Genomic DNA, 24303 nt, shown 5'->3' with positions numbered 1-24303 from the left:
AACCGCTGACTTAGATGAAGGAGTGACTGCACGAATGCCGACCTCTAGGTCTTGAGTGGGCCTGGTGAATACTGTATCAGGGATCTACAAAGAAACGGAACCCGTATACATACAGAGAAAGGTTTATTTTCAGGAACTGGCTCACATGACTGTGAGGGCTGACAAAAGGAATTGTCACAGGACAGCAGGCTGGAAGGTCAGACATGGCTTCTGTGTCTCACTGTCAAGGAAGAATTCCTTCTTTTTGAGAAAACCTCCATCTTTGTTCTTAAGGCCTTGAACTGATTAGATGCGGCCAGTCACATTCCGGAAGCTGATCTACTTCATTTAAAGTCCACTGATTGTAAATGTTAATTGTATCTGAAAAATACCATCACAGCAACATCTAGACTAATATTTGACCAAACTGAGCACAATAACCTAGTCAAGTTGACACATTAAATTAACTGTCACAAGCACACACCTCTGAAATCTGGTGATTTATAAAAATACAAGATACTGTGATTACAACCAAAGGGAGATAAAAAATAAGAGTGGTAGAGATGAACAATTGTTAATAATAAGATTACCATGAATTTATTATCCCAAAGTCTAGCACTGGGATGTTGTTACTATTTATATCCTGCTTGCTGACCTAAAATATGTGAGGAATCAGAGTCAAGAGCAAAAATCCAAAAATCAGGATGAGATTTGGAGTTATTGAGCTTTGCTGAATATTCACTCTAGCGAGTAATAAAATTATGCATATTTTATTTCCACTTAATCATAGGAGTTTAGAACTACAAAGGATCTCGATTTGGAGACTACAGTTTTATGTAAAATAAATCGAAGACTAGAAAGGAAAATTTACTGAAGGTTTTACCCCGTAAGCCCCATGCCCCAGCCACGCTTTGCAAGAAGGTCATACAAGCAAATCAACCCAACCTAGAAAAGGAATAGATTTTTATTATTATTATTATTATTATTATTGAATTGGGTTTATTCCAGGGCCAGATTTTGAGTGATCATGGGATCTGGCCTTTATATGTTAATAAATCATTTGAGTTTTCAGAGATATTGGTGGGTTACTTAGGGAGCATGATCAATAGAGGGGAGACCATAGTGAATCAATGAGAATGGATTAATATCAGCCAATGAGCGCCTTACCGAAGGGTCCAAATTTGAACCAGGGTAAGATCTTTAGAAACAGACAAGAAAGAAAGAAAGAAAGAAAGAAAGAAAGAAAGAAAGAAAGAAAGAAAGAAAGAAAGAAAGAAAGAAAGAAAGAAAGAAAGAAAGAAAGAAAGAAAGAAGGAAGGAAGGAAGGAAGGAAGGAAGGAAGGAAGGAAGGAAGGAAGGAAGGAAAGAAGGAAGTGAGAAAGAGGAAAGGAAAGGAAAGGAAAGGAAAGGAAAAAAGGAAGGAAGGAAGGAAGGAAGGAAGGAAGGAAGGAAGGAAGGAAGGAAGGAAGGAAGGAAGGAAGGAAGGAAGGAAGGAAGGAAGGAAGGAAGGAAGGAAGGAAGGAAGGAAGCTCACCTGAATACTTCAAGGAACCAAATGTCTCTCTAAGCTTACCCACAGTTCAAAGACAGACAAAGCCCTCCAAAGCCCATTGGAAACACAACCCATCAGCAGAGCTTGCCCTGTGGACACTGGATACACGTGGCAGGAGGTGACAGCACTCCGTTCTTCCTCCACCAGCTTGGCCAGTGCTGCAGAAAGTAGGACACGAACTTGCTCCCCACGTGCCAGGTGTCTGTGCTCTGGCTCAGCAGGAGAGGGAGGGGAAAGAGAGGAAGGAAAACAGGCCAGTGCTTAGTGGGAAATGCACTGGTTTGGAACCGGGTGGATGTGGATTGGAGTCCTGACCCTACTGTCTGTGTGTTCATCAAGTCACTTCACACTTTAGAACCCCAGCTCCCGCTGAAGTGGCAGTACTTACACTTACCTCGTAGAGCGTTATGAGGACTGAGGAAACATCTATGACATCTATAGAATGTCCTAGCAGGGTTGAGGCTCAGTAAATGATAGCAAAACAAAACCCACACCGATCTTGCCTCCAGACCAAAAAAAAAAAAAAAAGTCAAGCTTGCCAACTCACCGTGAAGGAAGGCAGCATGCCAGCCCGTCCGCCCCAGGGTTTCTAAACTGTCAAGGACAGGCTTCAGGGGTGGGGTGCTCACGTGGGCAGGTGGCTGTGCTCACTGACCACAGCCCAGCTGTTCTTATGGCCAAACCAGCCAGCAAAGCCTCACAGAATATCCGCTTTCCCGTCACCCTGTTCTGTTACCCAGATTCATGGGGGGGGGGGGGGGGGGGGTCTTCCTTGCTTCCTATTTCTGACACTGATAGTTTTCTTGTTTAACCAATACATATAAATACATATATCTTCATTTCGCCTTGATTACAGTTCTTACCATTAAACAGCAAATGACTAGCCCATGAGAAAGAAAATTAAAGAGAAACAATGAATTAATTAGGGTTTGTTTGTTTGTTTCTAATGGGCAGAGGCACTGAACTTTTAGCTTAAACACATGTACTTTATATCAAACGTGGAAAACCAGGCGATTTTCTCAGTGTGGTTTTGGGACTCCCTCCCATGCTAAGACCATGATGATGGGTCCAATCGCTTCCAAACTTCTCCTCCTGACTTCCTGGTCTCTGACCACCTCGGACCCTTTGCTATTCCTCCCCCTCCTACTCCTACAAAGCATTCAGGTCTTCCATCAGCCCCATCCTTCCCAGTATGCTCTCAGCACCCTGGGTCCTGCTATCAATAATGAGGTGACAAGACTAACAGAATCTTCTAACTGGTCTTCTACAGCCTGTCTCTCCAAGCCATCTTCCAGTGGCCCGCAGAAAGTGCAGCTACACTCACTTCATTCCTCTGCTCTGTAACCTTCAGTGACTCCCCGTCGCTCATTCCGCACCCACGGCTCTCCACAACATGGCCCCACCCTCCACGGATCTCCACAACGTGGCCCCACCCTCCTTTCTCCATCCCTGATGTCTTCTCCAGCACGCACATTCCAACTAGACATCATTCCTCCTTATCGAACTTGCCCACCTCTCGCCACCCCCACGCTTCCTTCATGTGAGTCCCCTGCCTGGAATGCTCTCTCTCCTTCCCTGTGACCCACACTAGAGTCAGATCCACCCACCAGGAGACCATCTGCGCTGGTGCCTCTTCCACAAAGACTTCCCCAGTCCTTCCAACTAGCCAAGCATCGGTGTGTCCCTTAAATCCCTTGACATGGTATTTGCATTTTCCTCTGTCCCTTGTTCCCCTCTATCTTTTTTTTCTTTTTTTTATTAATTTTAATGGGATGACATTGATAAATCAGGGTACATATGTTCAGAGAAAACATCTCTAGGTTATATTGACATTTGATTATGCTGCATTCTCATCACCCAAAGTCCAATTGTCTTCTGTCACCTTCTAACTGGTTTTCTTTGTGCCCCTCTCCTCCCCCCCACCCCATAACCCCCACACTCTTGTCCATGTCTCTGAGTCTCATTTTTATGTCCCACCTATGTGTGGAATCATATAGTTCTTAGTTTTTTCTGATTTACTTATTTCACTCAGTATAATGTTATCAAGGTCCATCTATGTTGTTGTAAATGATCCAATGTCATCATTTCTTATGGCTGAGTAGTAAGTATTCTATAGTATATATGTACCAAAGCTTTTTTTTTTTTTGTCTTTTTTTTTCTGAAGTTGGAAATGGGGAGGCAGTCAGACTGACTCCCGCATGCGCCTGACCGGGATCCACCTGGCATGCCCACCAGGGGGCGATGCTCTGCCCATCTGGGGAGTCGCTCTGTTGCAACCAGAGCCACTCTAGCACCTGAGGGAGAGGCCACAGAGCCATCCTCAGAGCCCGGGGCCAACTTTGCTCCAATGGAGCCTCGGCTGCGGGAGGGGAAGACAGAGACAGAGAGGAAGGAGTGGAGGATGGGTGGAGAAGCAGATGGGCGCTTCTCCTGTGTGCCCTGGCTGGGAATCGAACCCGGGACTCCTGCACGCCAGGCCGATGCTCTACCACTGAGCCAACTGGCCAGGACCTGTACCAAAGCTTTTTAATCCACTCGTCCACTGACGGATGTTCCCCTCTATCTTTAAGTGTCAACTCCACCATGTCTATGGGGGATTCTGAGCCATAGCCCAGTGGGAAGGGAAGGCTGGGAATGAACCCTGAAGCTACATTTGCACAAGCAAATGCACACACACACACACACACACACACACACACACATTTCACCAGACTTTTACGAGGACGAGGCTGATGAGATGGAGGAGGATGGTGCACGGCCCACGCCTCACCCCACCCCAGCCATTTCGGCCTCTTTGCTCTCGTTTCTCTCCTGCTGGGTTTTCTAGCAGACGGAGTCCCCGGGAGGCCTCCTGCCTCCACAGCTCCTTCTGGTCTGTGCAAAAGCAATGCTGTCCCCAGCGCCCCTGCCCTCCGGGGCCTCCCTGAAGCCGAGGCCGGGACAGTCAGCCCCTTCTTTAACAGGCTCCCGTGAACGCTCCAGACCTGCTTCTCCTTACGCTGCCCTCTACTTCCGAACCTGACTTTACCCACAAGAATGTAGTAGGGTGGCACCCGATTCAAAGACAGTCCCGGGCGCCCGCCTCGAGAGAAGGGTCGTTCCAGCTCCCTGCTCACTGTTTTGTCAGGAGGCCTCTTTGGGAGGGTGCCCTCCGACCCAGCAGGCGCCACCCCTCGTTGGAAACAGAGACAGCGGGTTGCTTTAAGCCCTCGTGGCACCAGCTCGCCCTGGGCTGGGCACAGAGCCTTCCTCCCCTGGCTGGAGCCCAGTCAGGCCCACCAGCACAGCGTCCTGCTCTGCAGGCCCAGGCCCTCCCCGCAAATTAAAGGCTTCCACGGGGCATGGAGGGGCGTCCCTCCCGAAAAAAAGAAAAGAAAGGAATGGCCAAGAAGGGGAGGGCCCAGCTCTTCTTCTACAAAAGGGGGGCCACATTTTAACCTCTCCCTCGGCCACACTGCACTTGGGACGAGAGAAAAACTAACAGAGATATTAGTCTTGTTCTGCATTAGACATCTAGCCCCCACCACCACTTGTTTCTTAATGGCCTCGCTCTTTTAACTCTTGAACCCCAGTTAGCATATTTTCTGTTCTTTTTTTTTTTTTTTTTGCATTTTTCTGAAGCTGGAAACAGGGAGAGATAGTCAGACAGACTCCCGCATGCGCCCGACCGGGATCCACCCGGCACGCCCACCATGGGGCGAAGCTCTGCCCACCAGGGGGCGATGCTCTGCCCATCCTGGGCATCGCCATGTTGCGACCAGAGCCACTCCAGCGCCTGGGGCAGAGGCCAAGGAGCCATCCTCAGCGCCTGGGCCATCTTTGCTCCAATGGAGCCTTGGCTGCGGGAGGGGAAGAGAGAGACAGAGAGGAAGGCGCGGCGGAGGGGTGGAGAAGCAAATGGGCGCTTCTCCTGTGTGCCCTGGCCGGGAATCGAATTTTCTGTTCATATTTTTAAGGAATTCCGGCCCCTTGCAGTAAAAAAGACCTGTGTCCCCTCCTTCCCTGGCACTTTCCATTAGGAATGTGTCTGGATTGTTGGCTGCAAGCACGCACGTTTGTTCATTTGCACCCTGAACACACCCCATGGCCTCGTTAAACTCAGAGTGCTCATCTGTGTACTACAACTGCCTATGCATGGTTCCAACTTAATCAAGTACTTAATGAGTAGCATTAATATTCGTTGTCTTCTCCACAGGAGCTTACAGTTCATGGAGGTAAATGGCTGCCGGCCTGTCGCCTGTGCAGCCTGTGGCTGAGCTGAGAATTGCCTGTTCTCATCTAGACAGTGGGCTGTTTGTCCCCCAAGATGGGGAAACCTTCCTGGGTGCTTCCAAAGGCCTTGCTCTACAACAGTGGTCCCCAGCCCCCGGGCTGCGGACCGGCACCGGTCCGTGGGCCATTTGGTACCGGTCCGCAGAGAAAGAATAACTTACATTATTTCCGTTTTATTTATATTTAAGTCTGAAAGATGTTTTGTTTTTTAAAAATGACCAGATTCCCTCTGTTACATTCGTCTAAGATTCACTCTTGAGGCTTGTCCCGGTCACGTGATACATTTAGCCGTCCCACCCTAAAGGCTGGTCCGTGAAAATATTTTCTGACATTAAACCGGTCCGTGGCCCAAAAAAGGTTGGGGACTACCGCTCTACAACGAGATGTTTCCACTTACAAATTTTCAGAAAATGTCAACTGGCTTGGAAGAGCAGTGAGAAACCTATTATCTGGGTGATAGTCATTCCAGAATTCTTGTAGAGTGCCTAGTATGCGCCAGCAGGCATGAGCTAAATGCCAGGGATGCACAGATGTGCCCCAGCTGTCCTCATCCTGCCCTCCTGGTTGCTTACAGTTTGGTAAGAGAGGCCCACAATCATGGAAGGGTTACCCTAATGTGTGCATAATTGTACAGTGAGATAGATCAGTGTTAGGAAGGCAAAGTATGGGATGTTAGGAAAGCCATTCCTCAACAGGGAGATCGTGGAGCCAAGTTGAAAGGTGATTAAGGGAAGAAATCACCAAATATTGGAGCTGGAACACACACACACACACACACACACACACACACACACACACCCCATGTAGTACAACTCCTCTTTTTACAGTTGAGGACACTCAGGCCCAGCAATGTCTGTTTGCTCAATATCTTGCACAAGGTCAGAACTAGTTACAGAAAGCAGCCATCCCAATGCCCAGTCCCTTCCTGCTAAATCCCACAATTTTATTTATATCCCAGCTATAGATTCTCTCAATACACTTGGCCAATAAGGCGCAGGCTATTGTGTTAAAACCACTTCCCTCGAGACCACAAGCAGCAATAGCGAGCTTGCTTTACTGCAGATGATGCCATTTCATTTTGCAAATCCAAAGAGTTGCCATCATATCAAAACCCAACACAGTTTGTTTTCTGTAAGAACAGAAGGTCATACTCCTGTCTGAAACGCACGAGCGAATCCCTCTACCCCCGCCCCCCTCCCAGTGCGATGCTAATCTGGGCGTGCGTGAGCTGTGTGTTCAGGCTGACTTCGTGCCCCAGCTGGGGTTTCACGTGTGCACAGGGGGTTTGCTGTCTCCCGGAGAGGGTCTTTCCTCGGATTCCGGAAGCCCCCCCCCCCGGGATTTACCGCAGCTAAGGGAGCATGGCTGTGCTCTCGCCAGTACGTGCATGCACTGCATGCTAAAACACCCTTTTGCAAAGCCCGTGAGAATCCACTTGCTTTCTGTACGTGTGCGTGCAAAAGTACCGAGCAAGGACTGGAAAGAGCCGCAGCGGAGCACACACTCCCTGACCCGAGGTTACCTCTGGGGATAGGCTGCAAGAGGGAGAGGAAGGACTGTGGTCTCCTTTTTTACCCGAGATAAGCCTGAGTTGTGTTAAACTGTGCGCAAGAACGTATTCGTGCGTTGCACATTTCATACAGAACATATACATTTTTTTTAAATAAGATTTTTTAAAACAAAATAACATCTCAGTAGAACAAAGGTGCGTCTCGGCAGAAAGCTGCGGTGTTTCTCACGGCAGTGACTGGCTACCGCAGAGACCTCACAGCACGGAACTTAGGTGGAAAACGTGCTTTCCAGGGCATCCCGGCGGGGGATTTGGGAAGTTGGGGGCAGCTCGGGGATCGCCGCACTGGCCACGCCTCCCAACCCGTGCGCTCAGCCAAGTCTTGACTTTTCACTGGGAGCAGCCCCCCCCCCAGCCCCCCTCCCCAGCCCCCCAGCGGCTGCTGATGCGGGAGGGTGCGGCTGCGACGGGGCGGGGCGATCGCACGCGTACCCGGTCCCTTCTCCCGCCCCGCTCGACCCCCGCCCGCGCCCCGGGCGCCGGCCCGCCCCCTCCCCTCTGCGTGCAAACGAACCTCGCGACGCCGCGCTTGGCGGCGGCAGGAGGGGGCGGGCGAGGGAGGGGGCGGCCCGAGCCACCCGACTCCGCAGTTGTCTCCCGAGCGCGGGCTGTGCCGCCCGAGCAGCTGGGCTGGGGACGCACTAGCCGTTCGCTCCCGGGCCGGCTTCTCCAGGCACTCGCAAGCATGCAGCCCAGGAACAGGCGGCGCGTCCCGGGCCGCCGCTGAGCCGGCCGGGGCGGCGGGACCAACGCCTGCCGAGCCCCTCCCTCTGTGCCCCGGGGCCGACGAGCGGCTCCCCGGCGCCCCGTGTTTGCCCGCAGCCCCGCCACGCCACCCCCCGCGGGCCGCAGGGGCTCATGCAGCCGCCAAGGTAAGCGCGGGCCGGGAGCGGGGTGGACCCGGCTCCGACCTCGCCGCGGCGCCGCCGACGCTTGCCGGGACCGCTGCCCTGGTCGAGTCCTTCCTAACCGCGCGTCTCATTTTGCTCTCGTCTTGCCCAGATTGGAGCTTCGCTGCGCAGCGGTCTTTTTAGCTCTTGGCAGCAGTAAAGTTTTTGTGGCTTGGTGTTTGCTCTTTTTTCCTAAAAGCCTCTCCCCAGGCAGCCGGCAGCACGCGAGGCTGGGTGGCCCCGGCGACCGTCTCCACTGTGTGCGAGCTGGAAGCTTCCTTTCTCCTGCCTGACCACCTCCTCCCGGTAGCCTGGGACGGAGCCGGCCACCGGGCTGTCCCGCCAAGGACCCCTAACTGGCCGGACTCGCCGGGCTCCCTCCTCCTGCCCCGAGCCAGGCTTCCTAAGCCAGCTGCACCGCCGCGGGACAAGCGCGTGCGCCCGAGGGCATCAGCTCAGCGCGTGGCCTGGGCTCGGGTCCCAGCTGTCCTTTGCCTGGGGGCGCAGGTGCGCCGGAAAATGCAAGACTTGGCTTGAGTGCTAAGAGATGGGATTCCCAAGTGGCCTGGGCGTCCCTAAGTGGATGGTTTGGCCCTGCGGGCCGGGCACAGAGACGACTCCGCGCCCAGCTCCCGCCCTGGCTCATCCCCGGGAACCAGCTGCGGCAGCGGGACAGGTGTATTCAGGGGAAGGGCCGAGGTGGTGACGCTGGGAAACAATTCTTGATTGCAACCTGTTCATGTAATTGCATTGGATTTGCTCGGAGGTAGAACCAATTCCCCTAAATTGAGATTTTAATGGGGGCTTTCGAGCTGCTATTATGTAGTTTGGTTTCGGAAGGCGTTGGATTGTATTTATTTTATAAATAGGGTGTCTTGCGGACAAATTAGGGGAAATCGCGCCATCTAGAGGAAATGCTGAGCTTCGAGTTCCTTCTAGGCTGCAAAGTTGAGTGTTCTGTACAATCGGTGTCTCCTGAGCCAGGTGGGGAGGCGGGAACTAGCCTCCACGGAAGAGTAATGCCCTGTGTTTAGTCCCCCTGAGCCCGAGTATCCGAGCTGACGAGGCGGTTGCAGGTCGTGCTGAGTGGCAGGCTGTCACCTCAAGGAGATCCATCACATTCTTCACCTGGTTTTAGGATCCTCCACAGAAATACAACAGAAAACGATACCTGCTGGTAAGAGGATGCCTGTTCTTCAGGCGTCTGTGGCAGAAATCGGGAAACCCTATGCAAGAGCCTTGCTCCTCTCCCGTGCATCACAGAAGAGTGACTTTTGAGGTGAAGCCTGAGCCATGACCCCTGGAAAGGAGGTTGGCTGTGCTTTGAAGGACAACTGAAGGAGACCTTGGAAAGGGTCTCTTACCGGCCTGTACAGGAACTGTGTGGTTTGACAGAAATGGCATTTTCACATCTACAAAGAGGTTTCCTACTGTCCCACCAAAGCAGGTGGCAGGCAAGCCCCCTTTATAAGGGGCATGATGTCCCATTAACAATGGGGGCAGATCTGGCCCAATGGCAGGCAGAGCGGAGGAAGCCCTTGGGTGGGGCGCCCACACATCCACGTAGCTCCACATTCTCTGTGGCTGAAGTTTGCTGCCACCTTCCAGGCCAGAGGGTATTAGCAGTGAGCTGGGTTCTGCCTGTTGTGACAGGGACATTGGTTCCTCGTAGATTAGTGTCACGTTCTGCTTGTGGTGAAGACCCCGCCCCAGCTGCGCTGGTGGGAAGGCAAGTCCCAGTCTCCTTTTCTCACCGGTTGGGTTCCTGTCCATCATTTCTTCTCCGGTGACAGGTGCTTACTCTCTGAATAGACATGTAGAATTGTCTCCCCACCCCACATGCTGTCTCAAACTGTCTCTCCACATGCAGGTGTTTATCTAATAACCAGATTTGTGACCAAAAAAAGGCCGGGGGAGTCTGGCAGTAACCTGGCTCCCCCCCCACACACACACACAAGGAGGGATTCTCTGACCTTTGCTAAGAAACCTCTGTCTTGCTTTGTCTCCTAGTCTGTGTAATCATACAGAATGGAGGTATGAGAAGCTCCTATTTAATAGGACCCTGTAGTACGGCTTCCAGCTGCCCAGTGTGGGATCCAACACAGGAGTTCTTAGGGTGAGGAGGTGCAAAATGAAACGAACAGGTACTGAGCATCCCGAACCATCACACGGGAGGTTTCTGTATTGTGTTGGTATTTTCGTTTCTCAGAAGAGCCCGATGCCCAGAGAGGTGAAGGGGTGCCGTCCAGGGTCTGCACAATCAGTGTGCTCTTTCCCCTACAGCCTTGCTACCAAATGAATTCAACTCGAGCACTTGCCTTGACCACATGTGGTCCTCAAATTCGGCTATGCCTGAGGAGGTATGACCGCCATCTCTCCAGAAGTCTGCCATCCGGGGGAAGGGAAGGGATATTCCCAAGTGAAACTGTGCATAAACAAATGTATTATCAGAAACCAGTGCGGGCTCATTGGAATCTGTATGTCTGTCAAGTGCAAAGCTCCTACTCTTTAAAGATCATTGTTCTAGAACTTGACTTATAATCCCAAAGGGAAGGTCAAGTAACTTATTGGTGTCTGTGGTATTCCTGTGGCTTATTAGGGGATAGCTTTTCTTTTCCTTTCATTTTTTTATTTTATTAATTTTTAAAGAGAGGAGAGGGGGAGAGAGAGAGAGAGAGAGAGAGAGAGGAAGGCAGGGGAGAGGAGCGGGAAGCATCACCTTGTAGTTGCTTCTTGTATGTGCCTTGACCAGGCAAGCCTGGGGTTTCGAACTGGTGGCCTCAGTCTTCTGGGTCAGTGGTTTATCCACTGTACCACCAGGGGTCTGGCCAGCTTTGCTTTTCAAACATCATTGTTTATTCATTCAACAAACCGAACATAAATAAGTTTAACCTGAAGAAGGGAGGACCAGGCTTTCCCACCTGTCTGGTATCCAGCCCCATGCAAATGACAGGCACTTCTTTTTCTTATTTTGAACAAACAACAGCTTGATGCAGGCCTCCCTTCCTTTAGCAATGAACAGGGCAGTGGGAAAAAATAGGCTGCCTCACCCCAGGGTGCATACCCTGTCAGACTCACCTGTAGACATTCTGAGGCTCCAGATGGCACCCCTCTCAGGTCCACACCTGCTCTTCACCCCTCACTGCTAAATTGGACTGGTCATGTTGTCCCCAGAACAGGGGATTCATGGGAGTTCATCTTGTCTTACATCCATCAGTGCAGCTAAAATAATCTGATACTTAGATTTCAACATACTGATTTCAAAATGCTTCTCTTACCATCCTGAAGCACACCTAGTTTTGTATCTTGGGTATCTCAAGATCATACAGGAAGGAAAAGCCAGGCCCTGGCAGGTGGCTCAGTGGATAGGACGTCAGCCCAGTGTATGGGTATCTCGGGTTGGATTCCTGGTCAGGACACACAGGAGAAGCGACCATCTGCTTCTCCCCCTCTGACACCCTCCCCCTTCTCTCCTTCTTCCCCTCCCATAGCCAGTGGCTTGATTGGTTTGAGCGTGGCCCCCGGCACTGAGGATAGCTCGGTAGGTCTGAGTGCCAGCCTCAGTCACTAAAAATAGCTCCGTACTCAAGCATCAGCCTCAGACTGGGTTGCCAGGTGGATCCTGGTCAGGGTACATGCAGGAGGAGTCTGCCTCACTAGCTCCCCTCCTCTCTCTCTCTCTCTCTCTCTCTCTCTCTCTCTCACTCTCACACACACACACACACACACACACACACACACACACACAGCAAGCTAGATGCCAGTCTCTTCCATGCTGTGAGGGTTTTACATTGGTTTTATGTCTCTGTTGATAGCATTTTGAGAAAGGAAATCAGTAAACTCCCAGCGTCTGATTTCTTCGTGAGTATATGGATGCTATTGGCAGCCTACCGACTTTGGAGCTGATAGAGAATGTAATACTCCTCTAAGCCTGGCAAAGAGTCAGTGAGGGCAAAGCAAACCCAAGCCAAGATGGTGCCCAGGCCCTCCCTTTCAGGGTCAATGGCCAATCTCTAGCCTTGAATTTGAAACGTGCTCTGAACGGCTTGTGGTCTGAAGGGACTGCAAGGAACTGAAACGCTAGGTAGGTTTACCTGGACATCTTGTTGCGTAAGTACTTACCTGTCACTCAGAGCTTATTAAGTCCAGGTAAGTAACTATGTGAAAACTTGACCTAAAAATGCCATTTAGCATCCAAAAAAAGAAAAAAGAAAAAGAATTTTATAACTGTTTCAACTTGCTAAGTTTTTAGGCGGATGAGGGAGATTGTTCACATTTCTAAACACGTGTGCGTGTTTTTGTTTGTTTCTGGAAAACAGTATATCTCTGAACACATTCCCATTTCTAATGCGTTATCCATCGTGACACAGACAAGGCATATTACTTGACAAACAATAACAAGAAAAAAGCCCAGCGTGAAGATGAGGAACAGCCATGGTTGGGTGGGAAAACCACTAAACTAGGCATCACCAGACCCTGAGTTTGAGCCTCTCTCTGCCATTTATACTCTCGGTGACTTCGGATAAGTCACTTAACCTCCCTGTATCTCAGTCTCCTTGTTTATGAAACAGAGATGTCTGTGCCCATCACGTCGTAGAGACAACTCTACACTTATGTGGGAGGCTTTGTCTCTTGGTGGGAGCTCACCAGAACTTTGAGTCTGACCGCTAATGCGCTGAGAGCCCACCAGAAGGCAAGTTCATCTAGGGGTCCTCGGGGAATTCTGCGTACTTCCCCCCCTGGTTCCCACACATCCAAAGCTCTTGCAGAATCCAGCCTGGTAGACACTCTCATGTTATCCAAACAATGGTTCTTATCCATGATATAAAACTAATATTGGCAACTACTTATCAACACTTCCTCTATACCAAGCATCTGTACTAAGTGGCCTATTAGTGTATTAACTCACTTAATCCACACAAGATCCCCCCCCCCCCAGGAAGCTGAAGTTCATCCCCGTTTCACCATCCCAGAGTCTGTTCAGGCTGCGTTGCCTCTCCATGTGAAAGGGGAGGAGTCACGTCAGCCCCCAGCAGATTTTGACAGAACCATGGAGGCAGAGGGGGAACGTCACATAAATTGGACACATTTGTCCTTCTTTCTGGACTGGCACTCTTCCCTACCTCCCATCAGCTGGGATCTTCCCTTCCTTCAGCTCTGCATAAGCCATTCTAAACAATTTTGAATTTGATGAATAACTTGGTTATCTGTTCCTATTGCTAAATGTCTATGGTATTTGTGCTTGGCACCAAATGGTTCATTAATCCAAATCCTCCAGCCGTCCGCCGGTTGGGAGAGACACACAGACTCACTGTCGGTTCAAACACACTTGCCTTTTGGTGTCTAAATGGTTCCAAGCTGGTTCCTCTCCCAAGAACTTACTGGAATGGGGAGAAGTAAACACTGGGTTTTCTGTTCTCCGTGACAGGAACCTGTTACTTCTTGATGTGGGTACCCAAAAGCTGCTTTGGGACAAGAGGTTACTAAGTGTTTTGTAAGGTGTGGTTTCTCAGGTAGACAGAAGTGTCGCCGGGGATTAAGACTGAAGCATTTCATGCTGACACCAAAGCACAAAATGTCACTCTCCCCCAATAACATTTCCCACTTGTTCAGCAACATGTTCACTTGGCGAATTCAGAAATGTCACAGATGAGGCTCCTCAGAGTCAGGAGTGAGCACAGCCAGTTAGTTATACAGGCTCCCCAGAGACATGCGACCCCAAGGGCTAGAAGGCCACCCCCCACCCCCGGCAGCCGGGCCATGACTCTGTAAGATTGAGAAGCTGAGCATGCAGAGACAGGACAGGACACTCGGGCCACAAAGCTAGAGGTTGAGTCACCCCATATCCCACGTCTCTTTCTTTGTATCTACTGCAATGTCCAGAAGCCTCAATCTCAGTGCTAAACAATTCAGAACGCTGTTGTTTTCATGCGTGGCTTTGTAGGCAGAAGAACTTGCAAGCTCGTAGACCAGATTGTAAGGCAGGGGTCCCCAAAATGCGGCCCCCTAAGGCCGTTTATCTGGCCCCCACCGCACTTCCGGAAGGGGCACCTCTTTCGTTGGTGGTCAGCGAGAGGAGCATAGTTCCCATTGAAATACTGGTCAGTTTGTTGATTTAAATTTACTTGTTCTTTATTTTAAATATTGTATTTGTTCCCATTTTGTTTTTTTACTTTAAAATAAGATATGTGCAGTGTGCATAGGGATTTGTTCATAGTTTTTTTTATAGTCCGGCCCTCCAACGGTCTGAGGGACAGTGAACTGGCCCCCTGTGTAAAAAGTTTGGGGACCCCTGTTGTAAGGAGTGCTCTGGAGTCTCAGACAAGAGGCTCAAGGGAGAGCAAGGAAAGGGACACTTTTCAGGTATGACACTCCAGTTAAACACTGGTTTACAGTCCCGGTAGGGAGAAATGGGAGAAGTATCAAAAGAGAAAATGTGGCCATTCTGGGAGCTACTGAGGAGCTCTAAGTTCATGAAAAAGAAGTGTGAAAAGATGGAAGGGTGGGGGCAGGGCTTAAATCCAAATGCCAGGGGAATGCGACCCCAGAAACTGTTACAGGTCATGGGGGGGGCTCCAACCCAGCCTGGCCTGAGGCTGGGGGACAATAGAGGCTCCTTGCTTCCCCTTCAGAACACGTGCATGGAGTGGGGCTAATAGAGGCAGGGAGAAGACCAAGTCTGCTCATGCCTAGGAAGGAGCTGGTGAGCTCCTTAGAGGTGGCGTGACAGCTGAGAGTCACCCAGACCTGCTACCAAGTCAGCCGGGTGACTCCTGGTAGGTCACTTGCCTTCTGCAATGCAATTTGCTGTAAGTGTGAGCTATCTGACTTCCCAATGAGAAGGGACAGGATTAACATTGTTAAATGGGAACTGAGGTCCCAGAGAGGATGTAGCTGTGTGAAGGCAGGTGGCATCCCTCATACGGACTATTTGACATTTAACTTCATCTGTACATCCCCTTGGGCTGGTGAACTCAGTTCTTCGCTGACTGCTTAGGTCTGGCCATGATGGAAAGGTTCATGGGACTGTTTAACTGAGAAAGAATGAAAAATAGGAAATACCCACTGGGGAGGAAGCAGGCAGGAGGTTGCTAATGGTTTTTGGTAAAATGACAGGGAACTAGATAGTTTGGTTAATTGTTGGGTTGACTTTATATATGCTTCTGTCTATCCTGGGACCATCTGGAGAGAAGGGACCAGTGGTAATTAAAGATGGCCAGTGATGCCTAGTGGCCAAGATGAGCAACTGTCCGTGCCCACACCAGACCTGTGCCCAGAGGCAGACACACCAGGACCCCTGCCCACAAAGGGAGCCCACCCATCTAGGAAGGGTCTCTTTTAATAGTCACTTTGGTGGAATGTATCCTAAAAAGTAATACCACCAAGCGCTTCTTAAAGTCCCAATTAACTGGACAAAGCACAGCGCGCTTTCTGAAAAGACACCGGCCTGGTTAGCATTCTCTGCAGAGGCAGGAACAGGGCCGGAGACACGAGAGAAACCCAAGGATGGATTCTGTTTAAACTTCCGAAGTTCCTCCCAACCAAGTTCCACTCCCAAGCTCATTTATGATGAAAATAAGTCGTTCCAGAGTGTGGAGTGCAATTCCAATCGCCACGGATTGGAATTGTCCTTAGAGACAGGAAACAAACAAAATAGCCTAAACAGGTACTTTTCTGGATGAAGAATTATATATATATAATATATTATATTATAATAATATAATATGTATATATATATATATATTTTTTTTTTTTTTTCTGAAGCTGGAAACGGGGAGAGACAGTCAGACAGACTCCCGCATGCGCCCGACTGGGATCCACCCAGCATGCCCACCAGGGGCGACACTCTGCCCACCAGGGGGCGATGCTCTGCCCCTCCGGGGTGTCACTCTGCTGCGACCAGAGCCACTCTAGCGCCTGGGGCAGAGGCCAAGGAGCCATCCCCAGCGCCTGGGCCATCTTTGCTCCAATGGAGCCTCGGCTGCGGGAGGGGAAGAGAGACAGAGAGGAAGGAGAGGGGGAGGGGTGGAGAAGCAGATGGGCGCTTCTCCTATGTGCCCTGGCCAGGAATCGAACCCGGGACTTCTGCACGCCAGGTCGAAGCTCTACCACTGAGCCAACCGGCCAGGGCCTGGATGAAGAATTATAAACCACGGGATCCCCAGGGTTCATTGGGGCTCCCAGACTTAGTTTTCCGGGTTCCTACTTTGTCCAAAGGAGAGAACACTCAGCTGGTTCCAAGCCTGTGGATGAAACGGAGGCTCCGCGGAGAGATGGCAAGCAAATGGTGTTGGACCGCGGGACAAGCTTAGGCATTAGCAAGGAAATGCATGCTAAGCTTTTGCAGGGGGCCAGCCTCACTTAAGGCATTTAGGAGAACATAATCCAAATTACAAAAAAATGGACTCTGTTTTGTCTGTTTACAGCCACACAAGGGATCCTGGGAGAGGCAAGGAATCCCTGCAAAATGTTTCTTTGCTAAAGGCCATGCAGGTTCAAGTGTTCAGAAGTTATATACCAGGAGGCCCAGGCAGCTGCCTAGGGAGAGAGCGTCAGTAGTCAGAGTTACCAGGAGCTGTTTGTCTAAAGTAACTACAGTTTGAGTTACAGGAGTTTCTTTGGCAGATGAAGTGCTGAGTTCCAAAAGCCCAACCTTTCAAGAATTTCTTATTGGGGAGTTGTCAGCAAGCTGGTGGGTTTGGCCAAGGTGGGCAGGTGCCCCCAGGTCAGCCCAAGCCCATCATCCCGCTCTGACGGGGCTGGGTTTCTCTGTTTTCGTGAGGTCCACATTCCACCTCACACATTTCTCCCGGTGAGAGAAAAGCCCTTGGCATTACCTTGCCCAGATTATTTGCTTCTGCCATAAGAATTGTTTCTCTTCTCCAAATGACAGCCAGTCAGTCTCCTAGCAGGAATGCCGGGCAGCTCCCGTGGCCCTGTGCCCCTTAGGAAGGAATTAAGGTGTAGAGACCAGAAGAATTGCTTGCTGTCAAAGGTCCACTCGTGGGCCAGGGCAGGGCTGGAAGGGGCCACTACCTGGTGGAAATACTAATGGCTCCCTTTTCTCTCATTGGTGGGAGGCGTTAGACTAACTTGTGAAAGGCAGAGTCAGTGCCATTCGGCTCTGGGCCTGCCTGGGTGGGTGTGCCAGGGCCGTCCTGGGGTTCTGGAGAACGCACTGTTGGGTCTGGCCCAAGGCCGGGCCAACCTTGAGAGGAATGCCGTTCAAAACCTAGACTTCAGGCCCTGGCCGGTTGGCTCAGCGGTAGAGCGTCGGCCTGGCGTGCGGAGGACCCGGGTTCGATTCCCGGCCAGGGCACACAGGAGAAGCGCCCATTTGCTTCTCCACCCCTCCGCCGCGCTTTCCTCTCTGTCTCTCTCTTCCCCTCCCGCAGCCAAGGCTCCATTGGAGCAAAGATGGCCGGGGCGCTGGGGATGGCTCTGTGGCCTCTGCCTCAGGCGCTAGAGTGGCTCTGGTCGCAACATGGCGACGCCCAGGATGGGCAGATTATCGCCCCCTGGTGGGCAGAGCGTCGCCCCCTGGTGGGCGTGCCGGGTGGATCCCGGTCGGGCGCATGCGGGAGTCTGTCTGACTGTCTCTCCCCGTTTCCAGCTTCAGAAAAAAATAAAAATTAAAAACAAACAAACAAACAACAAAAAAAACCTAGACTTCAGTGGGCAAACCTGGAGCATTTTGCAAACCCGGGCTTCAAATGAAGCGCCCTTTAGGGGAGTGATCATTAGAACCTGTTCGACAGAGACCTCGACATTAGAGGGAAATGTGGTGACACCCCAGCTGTGAAGGCAGGTGAGCCCCTGCCACCAAGACCTTTAGTCCAAAGGGAACAGCAGCGTCCTTTCGCTCAGACGCAGAGCAGCCTGAGCTGAGCCCTCCTGCCTCTCTCACCTGTTTGGCAGAAGCCGGGTTCAGAAGTGTTGGTGCCTTGGGTTGTGTCTTCACAGACTCAGGGCTTTCTTCCCTTGCCCGGAGCTTGTTCCTGCAGAGCGAGGCTCCCCTCCTGGCGGGCAGGGAGCCCTGCAGCCTGTGTGGCCTCCAGCAAGTGAGGGCTGTGATAGTGCTTAAGAGAAACATCTCAATTGGATAAAAACACAGAATTCTTTTCCAAAGAACCAGATGAGTCGGCTTGAAAGTGAGGTGAGGGGGCCAAGGAGGAATTGGTTTGACTAAAAACACTTGCTCCGGCGTATTTGTATTCCGTCCAAAAGATGTTTCTCAGGGGAAGCTGCCAGTCTCTTAAATATCCCAAGAGCAGCAGCACAAGAGCTGGCAGACTTGGGGAACCTTGGGGAGGAGACAGTTCTCGCTTAGAAAAGTAAGCGACCAAGTTAAGAGAAGTCATCACGCTGATGCCTTCCCAAGAGCAGCCTTGGTGGCAGGGCCCTGAGCACCACGGGGACCGCTGTATCCAGCCCGCCAATGGGGTGGCATTGGTCCTGCCTCTGACGGGTTCCACGGCCCCCAGCTCGGGAGCGCAGCCAGGGCAAGTGGTCGGGAAGCAGCGCGGTGCTTGGAGGGGGTGCTGAAGGCACCCGAGCCCAGGCGGGGTGGGTGGCCCGGGGCCACGGCGGCCGGGCTTCGAGGTGCGCTCGAGGCTGAGGTCTAAAAGGCCGCCCCACCTAACCCCGGACAATCAGGAAGCAGATTTGCAGCCTTTTACACCGGAGGACACTTCTGAGCGAGAGAAAGGAGCGGCTTTGGGACGTTAGTCCAGTTGGAAGGGGGACCTGGGGTGTGTCTCCAAGCAGTCTCTACTTGGGTTGGATATTTATGGGGAAAATTAGGAGGCTGCCGCCTTGGCAATCTGCAGAGCTGGCGGGCCCGGGGACTGGGCCCTTTCCGCGTGGGGAGCCGCGGCGCGGCTACATCCCGGGGTCCCCGGGGTCCCCGCGGCCAGCGCCGGAGCGCCTCGGTCCCCTCCCAACTTCCCCACCCCTCGCAGGCGGTGTTGAAACCTGAGCGCAAGGGGGCGGGCGGCGGAGGCGGAGGGCCGAGCCGACATTGGAGGGGACCGGGTGATGGATGGCGAGGGCGGGGCGCGCGGGGAGGGGGCGCGCCGGGCGCCCGTGGCAGAGGGGTACCGAGCCGCCCGGCTCGCTGCTCCCGCCGGCGGAGCGAGGCTGCCCTTTCTTTGCAGTTTGATTGATTTTCTGCTTTTCTTCTAAACTCTTCTTCCAGGGAGAGGCTAGTGGTAACAGGCCGAGCTGGATGGATGGGTATGGGGAGAGGGGCAGGACGATCAGCCCTGGGATTCTGGCCGACCCTCGCCTTCCTTCTCTGCAGCTTCCCGGCAGGTAAGGCATTGCCCCGGACGCGGGGCAGCCGGCTGCCCGGGCCTCCTCGGAGCCCTGGGCCACGGCTGCCAGTGAGTCGGAGCTGAAGTTCGGTGGCGCCTCCCTGGGGGATCCTGCCTCTCATTTCCACGGGTCTTTGTTTCTCCCGTGCCCCGCTGAAGGCGCGGTGGGTGCCAGTGGAGACCAGGGCGGGGACCCTACTCCGACTGCATTGAAAGGGGCCGGACGGGGAGGTCGTTCGGGCCAGAGGCGCCCCCTTCCTCCCAAGAAAGGGGGGGGGGACCAGGGACGCGCCCCTAGGGACCCTGGAGGGGGGTGCAGAGGCGGCACTGTCTCAGAGCAGGGGGCGCTTTCCCCGGCTCCTCACTTACCGGTTTGCAAACCTGCCGGGCACCCAGGTGTGGGCCCGGGGGCGCCGCTGAGGGCCTAGCCAAGTCCCCGATGCCCCCTCATGTAGGACCCGGTCCCGGCCCCACGCGGGGAGCCCAAGGACTCGGCGCAAACGAGCCCGTATTCCTGTTTGATAACATCCCGCGTCGCCCCCTGTTTGTTTTTATTGTGTCAGAAAGGGAGAGAATTTCAGAATTAAAGCTGAAAAAGCCCATCTGTTTCCAATGAATCCCCCATAGTTTTTCACAATGTTTTTGGCAGATTGCTGCTTTCAAATTCCTCCGAGCCCGGACCTCTTGTTTTTGTTGGGGGAAGGGAGACCAACTCCACAGAGAAGCATTTGTTCGTTCCCAAACGCTCCAGTTTCTTGACTTTTTTTTTTTTTTTTCCTTTCGGGGGGAGGGGAGAAGGCACGAAACTTAAATCCCTGCTCTGTTTTCTTTATAATGTTTCATAAAACTTTATTTCATTTTTGCCATATGCTACTCACAGTTGGGAAACGCCAGTTAAACCCTTCATACCTGTTTTTCTCTTGCTAAAAATACAAATAAACCCAGTGTCACGGGCTAAAGCGTCCCCGTTGCAAGGAGGAATCTCCCGGCTGTTGCCATTGTGTTGCGGAGGTTCCAGGTGTCTTCTTGCAAAAAGAATGCGAGTTTGTTTTCGCTCCGCAGCCCAACGCGGATGCGCAGTCCCGGCGCACCACCGCGCTTTGCAAGAAAGGACTTGAGTTAGACTTGGGATTGGATTGTTTTGTTTTCCTCCTCAGCCAACTGGGTTTCAGGAACTGGCAGAACTGGGCCATCCAGGCTGCGAGTTGAGGCTCCTGGCAGGCGGACCGTGCAGGCAGCGTTAGGGGCCCAGGGATCAGTTTACCTTCCCGCCTTAGCCCTGCCTCGGGTGTCCCCGGCAACCTCTGGGTCCAGCGCACCCAGTTTACAGCAGCTGCATTCCCACTGGGCCCCGGAGAGCCCTAACCTGCTCCCAGCCCTGGAGTCCACAGGGTAGGCCCAGGACAAGAACGAGGCCGGGAAGGGGCGCTGCTGTCAGTGCCCGGTGAGCCCTTGGACCTGGCGTGCCCTCACCCGGGAATACTAAAACCTCCACAGTGCGTCAAGCAGCAGAGTGTCCCACCCCCCACCCCCCATCCCCTTTTATAAGTCAGTTTCTCCATCTACAGAGGGGTCTGGCTGAAAGGGCCATTTGGTTTCCTACCAAGAATTTTTTTTTTAATAAAATTTTAAATGACCCTCTTCTTTAAAAAAGAAGTTTCCCCTTGAGAAGGAGAGCAGGAGTTTGCAATGCGTGTGCGCATCCAAGTTTGGTCTAGATAAAGATCCAGCCCATTGGAAGTTTTATCAGATGGGTTGATAAATGGCTTTTGTCCCTGGGCTGCTGTGGGGGATGTGATCTCAGCTCCAAGCTGAAATTGAGAAGGGGGGCTTAGAGGCCCTTGAAACAACACCTTCCTGCTCTTAAAGTGGCAGCGCTTGTTAACTTCTTGGGCCAGGGAGGGAGGAAGGGAAGGGCTGACAGAGGTGCTCAGAGGCTAGAGGGAGCCGCCAGGGCTACTGGTGGTGTTTTTTGTTGTTGTTAATTTCATTTCTCCGTCTTTGAAACGTTCCAGTATCCCTCCATGGTCTGGAGAAAGCTGGCTGCTTATGTAATTCACAGCCCGAATTCCATCACTTTTGTTTCCAAGAAGCGCATTTCTTTTTGGCTTCCAGGCTGGTAACTCAAACCCGGCAGATAGAACAGATAGCTGTGGCACTGTCATGCCAACTGGCTAATGTTTCTTCTAATTTGAGGCCTTAACAGCTGCATTTAGTCAGAATTGCCCACCTCACTGAAAGCCGAGCTTTCAAGACCCGCAAACGCAATAAGCCGGGGGCTCCGAAAAGTTGTGCGTGTGTGCGTGTGCGTGTGCGCGCGCGCACGTGCATGGGTGCTCGAGAGAAAACAGTGTCTTAAGGAAGGGATGAAATGGGCTGTTTCCGTGGCAGAGAGACGGGCTGCCACATTCTCTGATGCACTAGCAGAGGGGCTGCCTCGGGGTCAAGTCAGACAACCTGCAGGTCGTGATGGAGGCGGGGGAGCAGAGTGGGTGTTGGGGAAGAAAGCAAGCTCTGGCAAGGGCGGGGCCTGGGGGACAGTCAGGGACCCTTGTGCCACGGCCTCTCCCACTGAAAACAGGTGAACGGTGGCTCCAGCGGCCGCGTGAAAGCGTAGGTCTGTTCGATGCTAGCTTGAACGACTGCCAGGAGTAAAGCCCAGGGGGGAGTGCAAATTAAATTGGACCTAGTTATGTGGAGAAAGATGCCTTAAGTTCTGCTGGACTGAGAGGGCTTGTGTCATTGGAGAGTGTTTACATGTAGTCCTTCCACGTCTGTGGCACACCTACCGGGGGCCCTCGTCTGAGCAAGGCTGGCATCTGCCCGCAGGTGGGGTGGGGGCGCTCAGCGGTGTCCGTGGGCTGTGCGCATGTCTGCTTGGCCGGCCGATGCTGTCAGTGGATACAGAGAGTAGCCACGTCTAGCTGGGGGGAGTTCCAGGGCAGAAAAGTCTTCTTAGAACAGCCCTCCGCAAATAGTATCCTCTTCCAAACACAATTAATAGATACTTTGAAAAGTTTGAATCCCGTTGGGACTTCTTAAAGCAGATTGCTGAGAGAACCCCATTCAAACCATATGCTGCCGGCATGTTGGCACGCTTCCTACGACTACATATGGATGCTATATGCCGGCCTGGTGGTTCTCAAAGTGTGGTCCTGGGACCAGCCCCCTGTCTCCCCAGGAACTTGTTAAGAAAGACAAGCTGTGGGCCCACCCCACACCTGCTGCAGCAGCTACCCTGGGGCGGGGCCTGCAGTCTGGACACTCGCCCAAGTGTGAGGACCACTGTTGTAAGAATTACTGCCCTGAAGCCTTTCTGCTTTTTCTTCATTTTTTTTCCCCCTTTACTTTGAAACTGCAGCTGTTTTCAAAATGTCCGTCCTCAGTGGGGAAACTAAGGCTGAGGGAGACCTAGCCCCCGGCAGTGTGTGTGTCTGTGTGTGTCATTTGAGACGCACACATGTGTCCTGAGCGAGCGTTCTTCAGAAGTTTGTCAGCAGCTCGCTCAGCCTGCCTGCCACGCTACGGCCCTCCCGTCGGACTTTGTGGCCTAAAGGGCGGGCGAGAAGGAAATCATGTCAGTCGCAGGAGCCACATGGCAGCATTCCGGCTCGCCGGCTGGTGGGTGGCACGGCAGAGGGTCCGCAGGGCAGACAGAGCCTTGCCTCCCAGGGAGAACAGGATGTGAAATCCTATACACAGACGGCCGCTTGGGCCCTGAGGGTGCAGAGGGGAACAAGGAGAGGCTGTCTGGTCTTCTGGGGACCCTCTCTGCAAGGTTAGGGAGTTACTAGCAATCACCCCAAAAGAATTAGGGAGAAGGGGTCCAGGAACATTCCATGAGATGGGAGAGAGAGGGGTGTCCTGGGCCTGTGGAGATGGGAGGGGTGGAGCAGGACTGGTTTACATGTTGGGGGAGGGGCTTGTGGCTTTTGCTAAAAATCCTCTCTCTGGTGAAAAGCGCACCACCCCCCCCCCAGAACTGGGCAGAGACCCCGACTTTATGTTTTGGTTGAATGGTGATGTACCAGCCTGTTTTCATGCTTGGCTAAATTCAACCTGCCTCAAATTGAAGGCACCGTGTCTTCTAGGGGGACCGACCCATCTGAGTTCACCCAGGATTTTTCTGCCCAGAACCATGTGAAGTGAGTCTCCCTTCAATCCAGCCACCTGAGGCCAGGCCACCTCCTCCACTCTTTCCTGCCTTTTCTCATTGTCACCTCCCAGCCCTGGGACCTGCTTTCCTGTACCCCTGCCCCCACCAAGTCTCCAAATGAATTGCAATATTTTTTCCAAAGTATTTTTTTCTGGTTATAAAAACAATACTCGTTTTCAAAACTAAAGATCGAAAATGATAAGAAAAGGTAAACAGCCCAAATTCTGCCCCTTCACAGGCCACCATCACTAATGAACATTCATGAGTGTCCTTTAAGACATCACACCTTCAACTTGTTCTCTCCAAAGTAGGATTGTTTGAAAGATAACAGTAATTTTTAAAGCTCTTCCATTTACTGAGTGGCCGCAGTATACCAGGTGCTCTGCTAAGTTCTATTTAAATACATCACTGCACCAGATCATCACACCTTCCTCACGAGCCTCATCGTTCCCACAGTACAGAGGAAGAGACAGAAGGTCAGAGAGGTTACCTGATGTTACACAGCTAATTAGCAACAGAACCAGAGGTAGAACCCAGACCCCTGTCTTTTTCCATACAGCTGATTTTGT

At 52.1% G+C, this 24303-nt stretch overlaps 1 protein-coding gene across 4 annotated transcripts in view; it reads left to right on the top strand.

Annotated features, from left to right (window-relative positions):
• Positions 1-7931: 7931 nt before the first annotated feature.
• The window catches only part of RGMA (repulsive guidance molecule BMP co-receptor a), a 30303-nt gene continuing 13931 nt past the window's right edge, over positions 7932-24303 (top strand). The window contains exons 1-2 of one of the 4 annotated variants that reach the window (XM_066355245.1): positions 7932-8245; positions 19461-19576. In XM_066355245.1, the coding sequence (XP_066211342.1) occupies positions 8232-8245; positions 19461-19576 (130 nt within the window). In that variant the 5' untranslated portion in view covers positions 7932-8231. The other 3 variants (XM_066355248.1, XM_066355247.1, XM_066355246.1) reach the window with 3 other exon arrangements.

This window comes from Saccopteryx leptura, chromosome 13 (assembly GCF_036850995.1).
Source record: "Saccopteryx leptura isolate mSacLep1 chromosome 13, mSacLep1_pri_phased_curated, whole genome shotgun sequence".
NCBI classification, from domain to species: Eukaryota; Metazoa; Chordata; class Mammalia; order Chiroptera; family Emballonuridae; genus Saccopteryx; species Saccopteryx leptura.
Note: the sequence above shows the minus strand (reverse complement) of the source record. Positions and strands in the feature narration are given on the sequence as shown.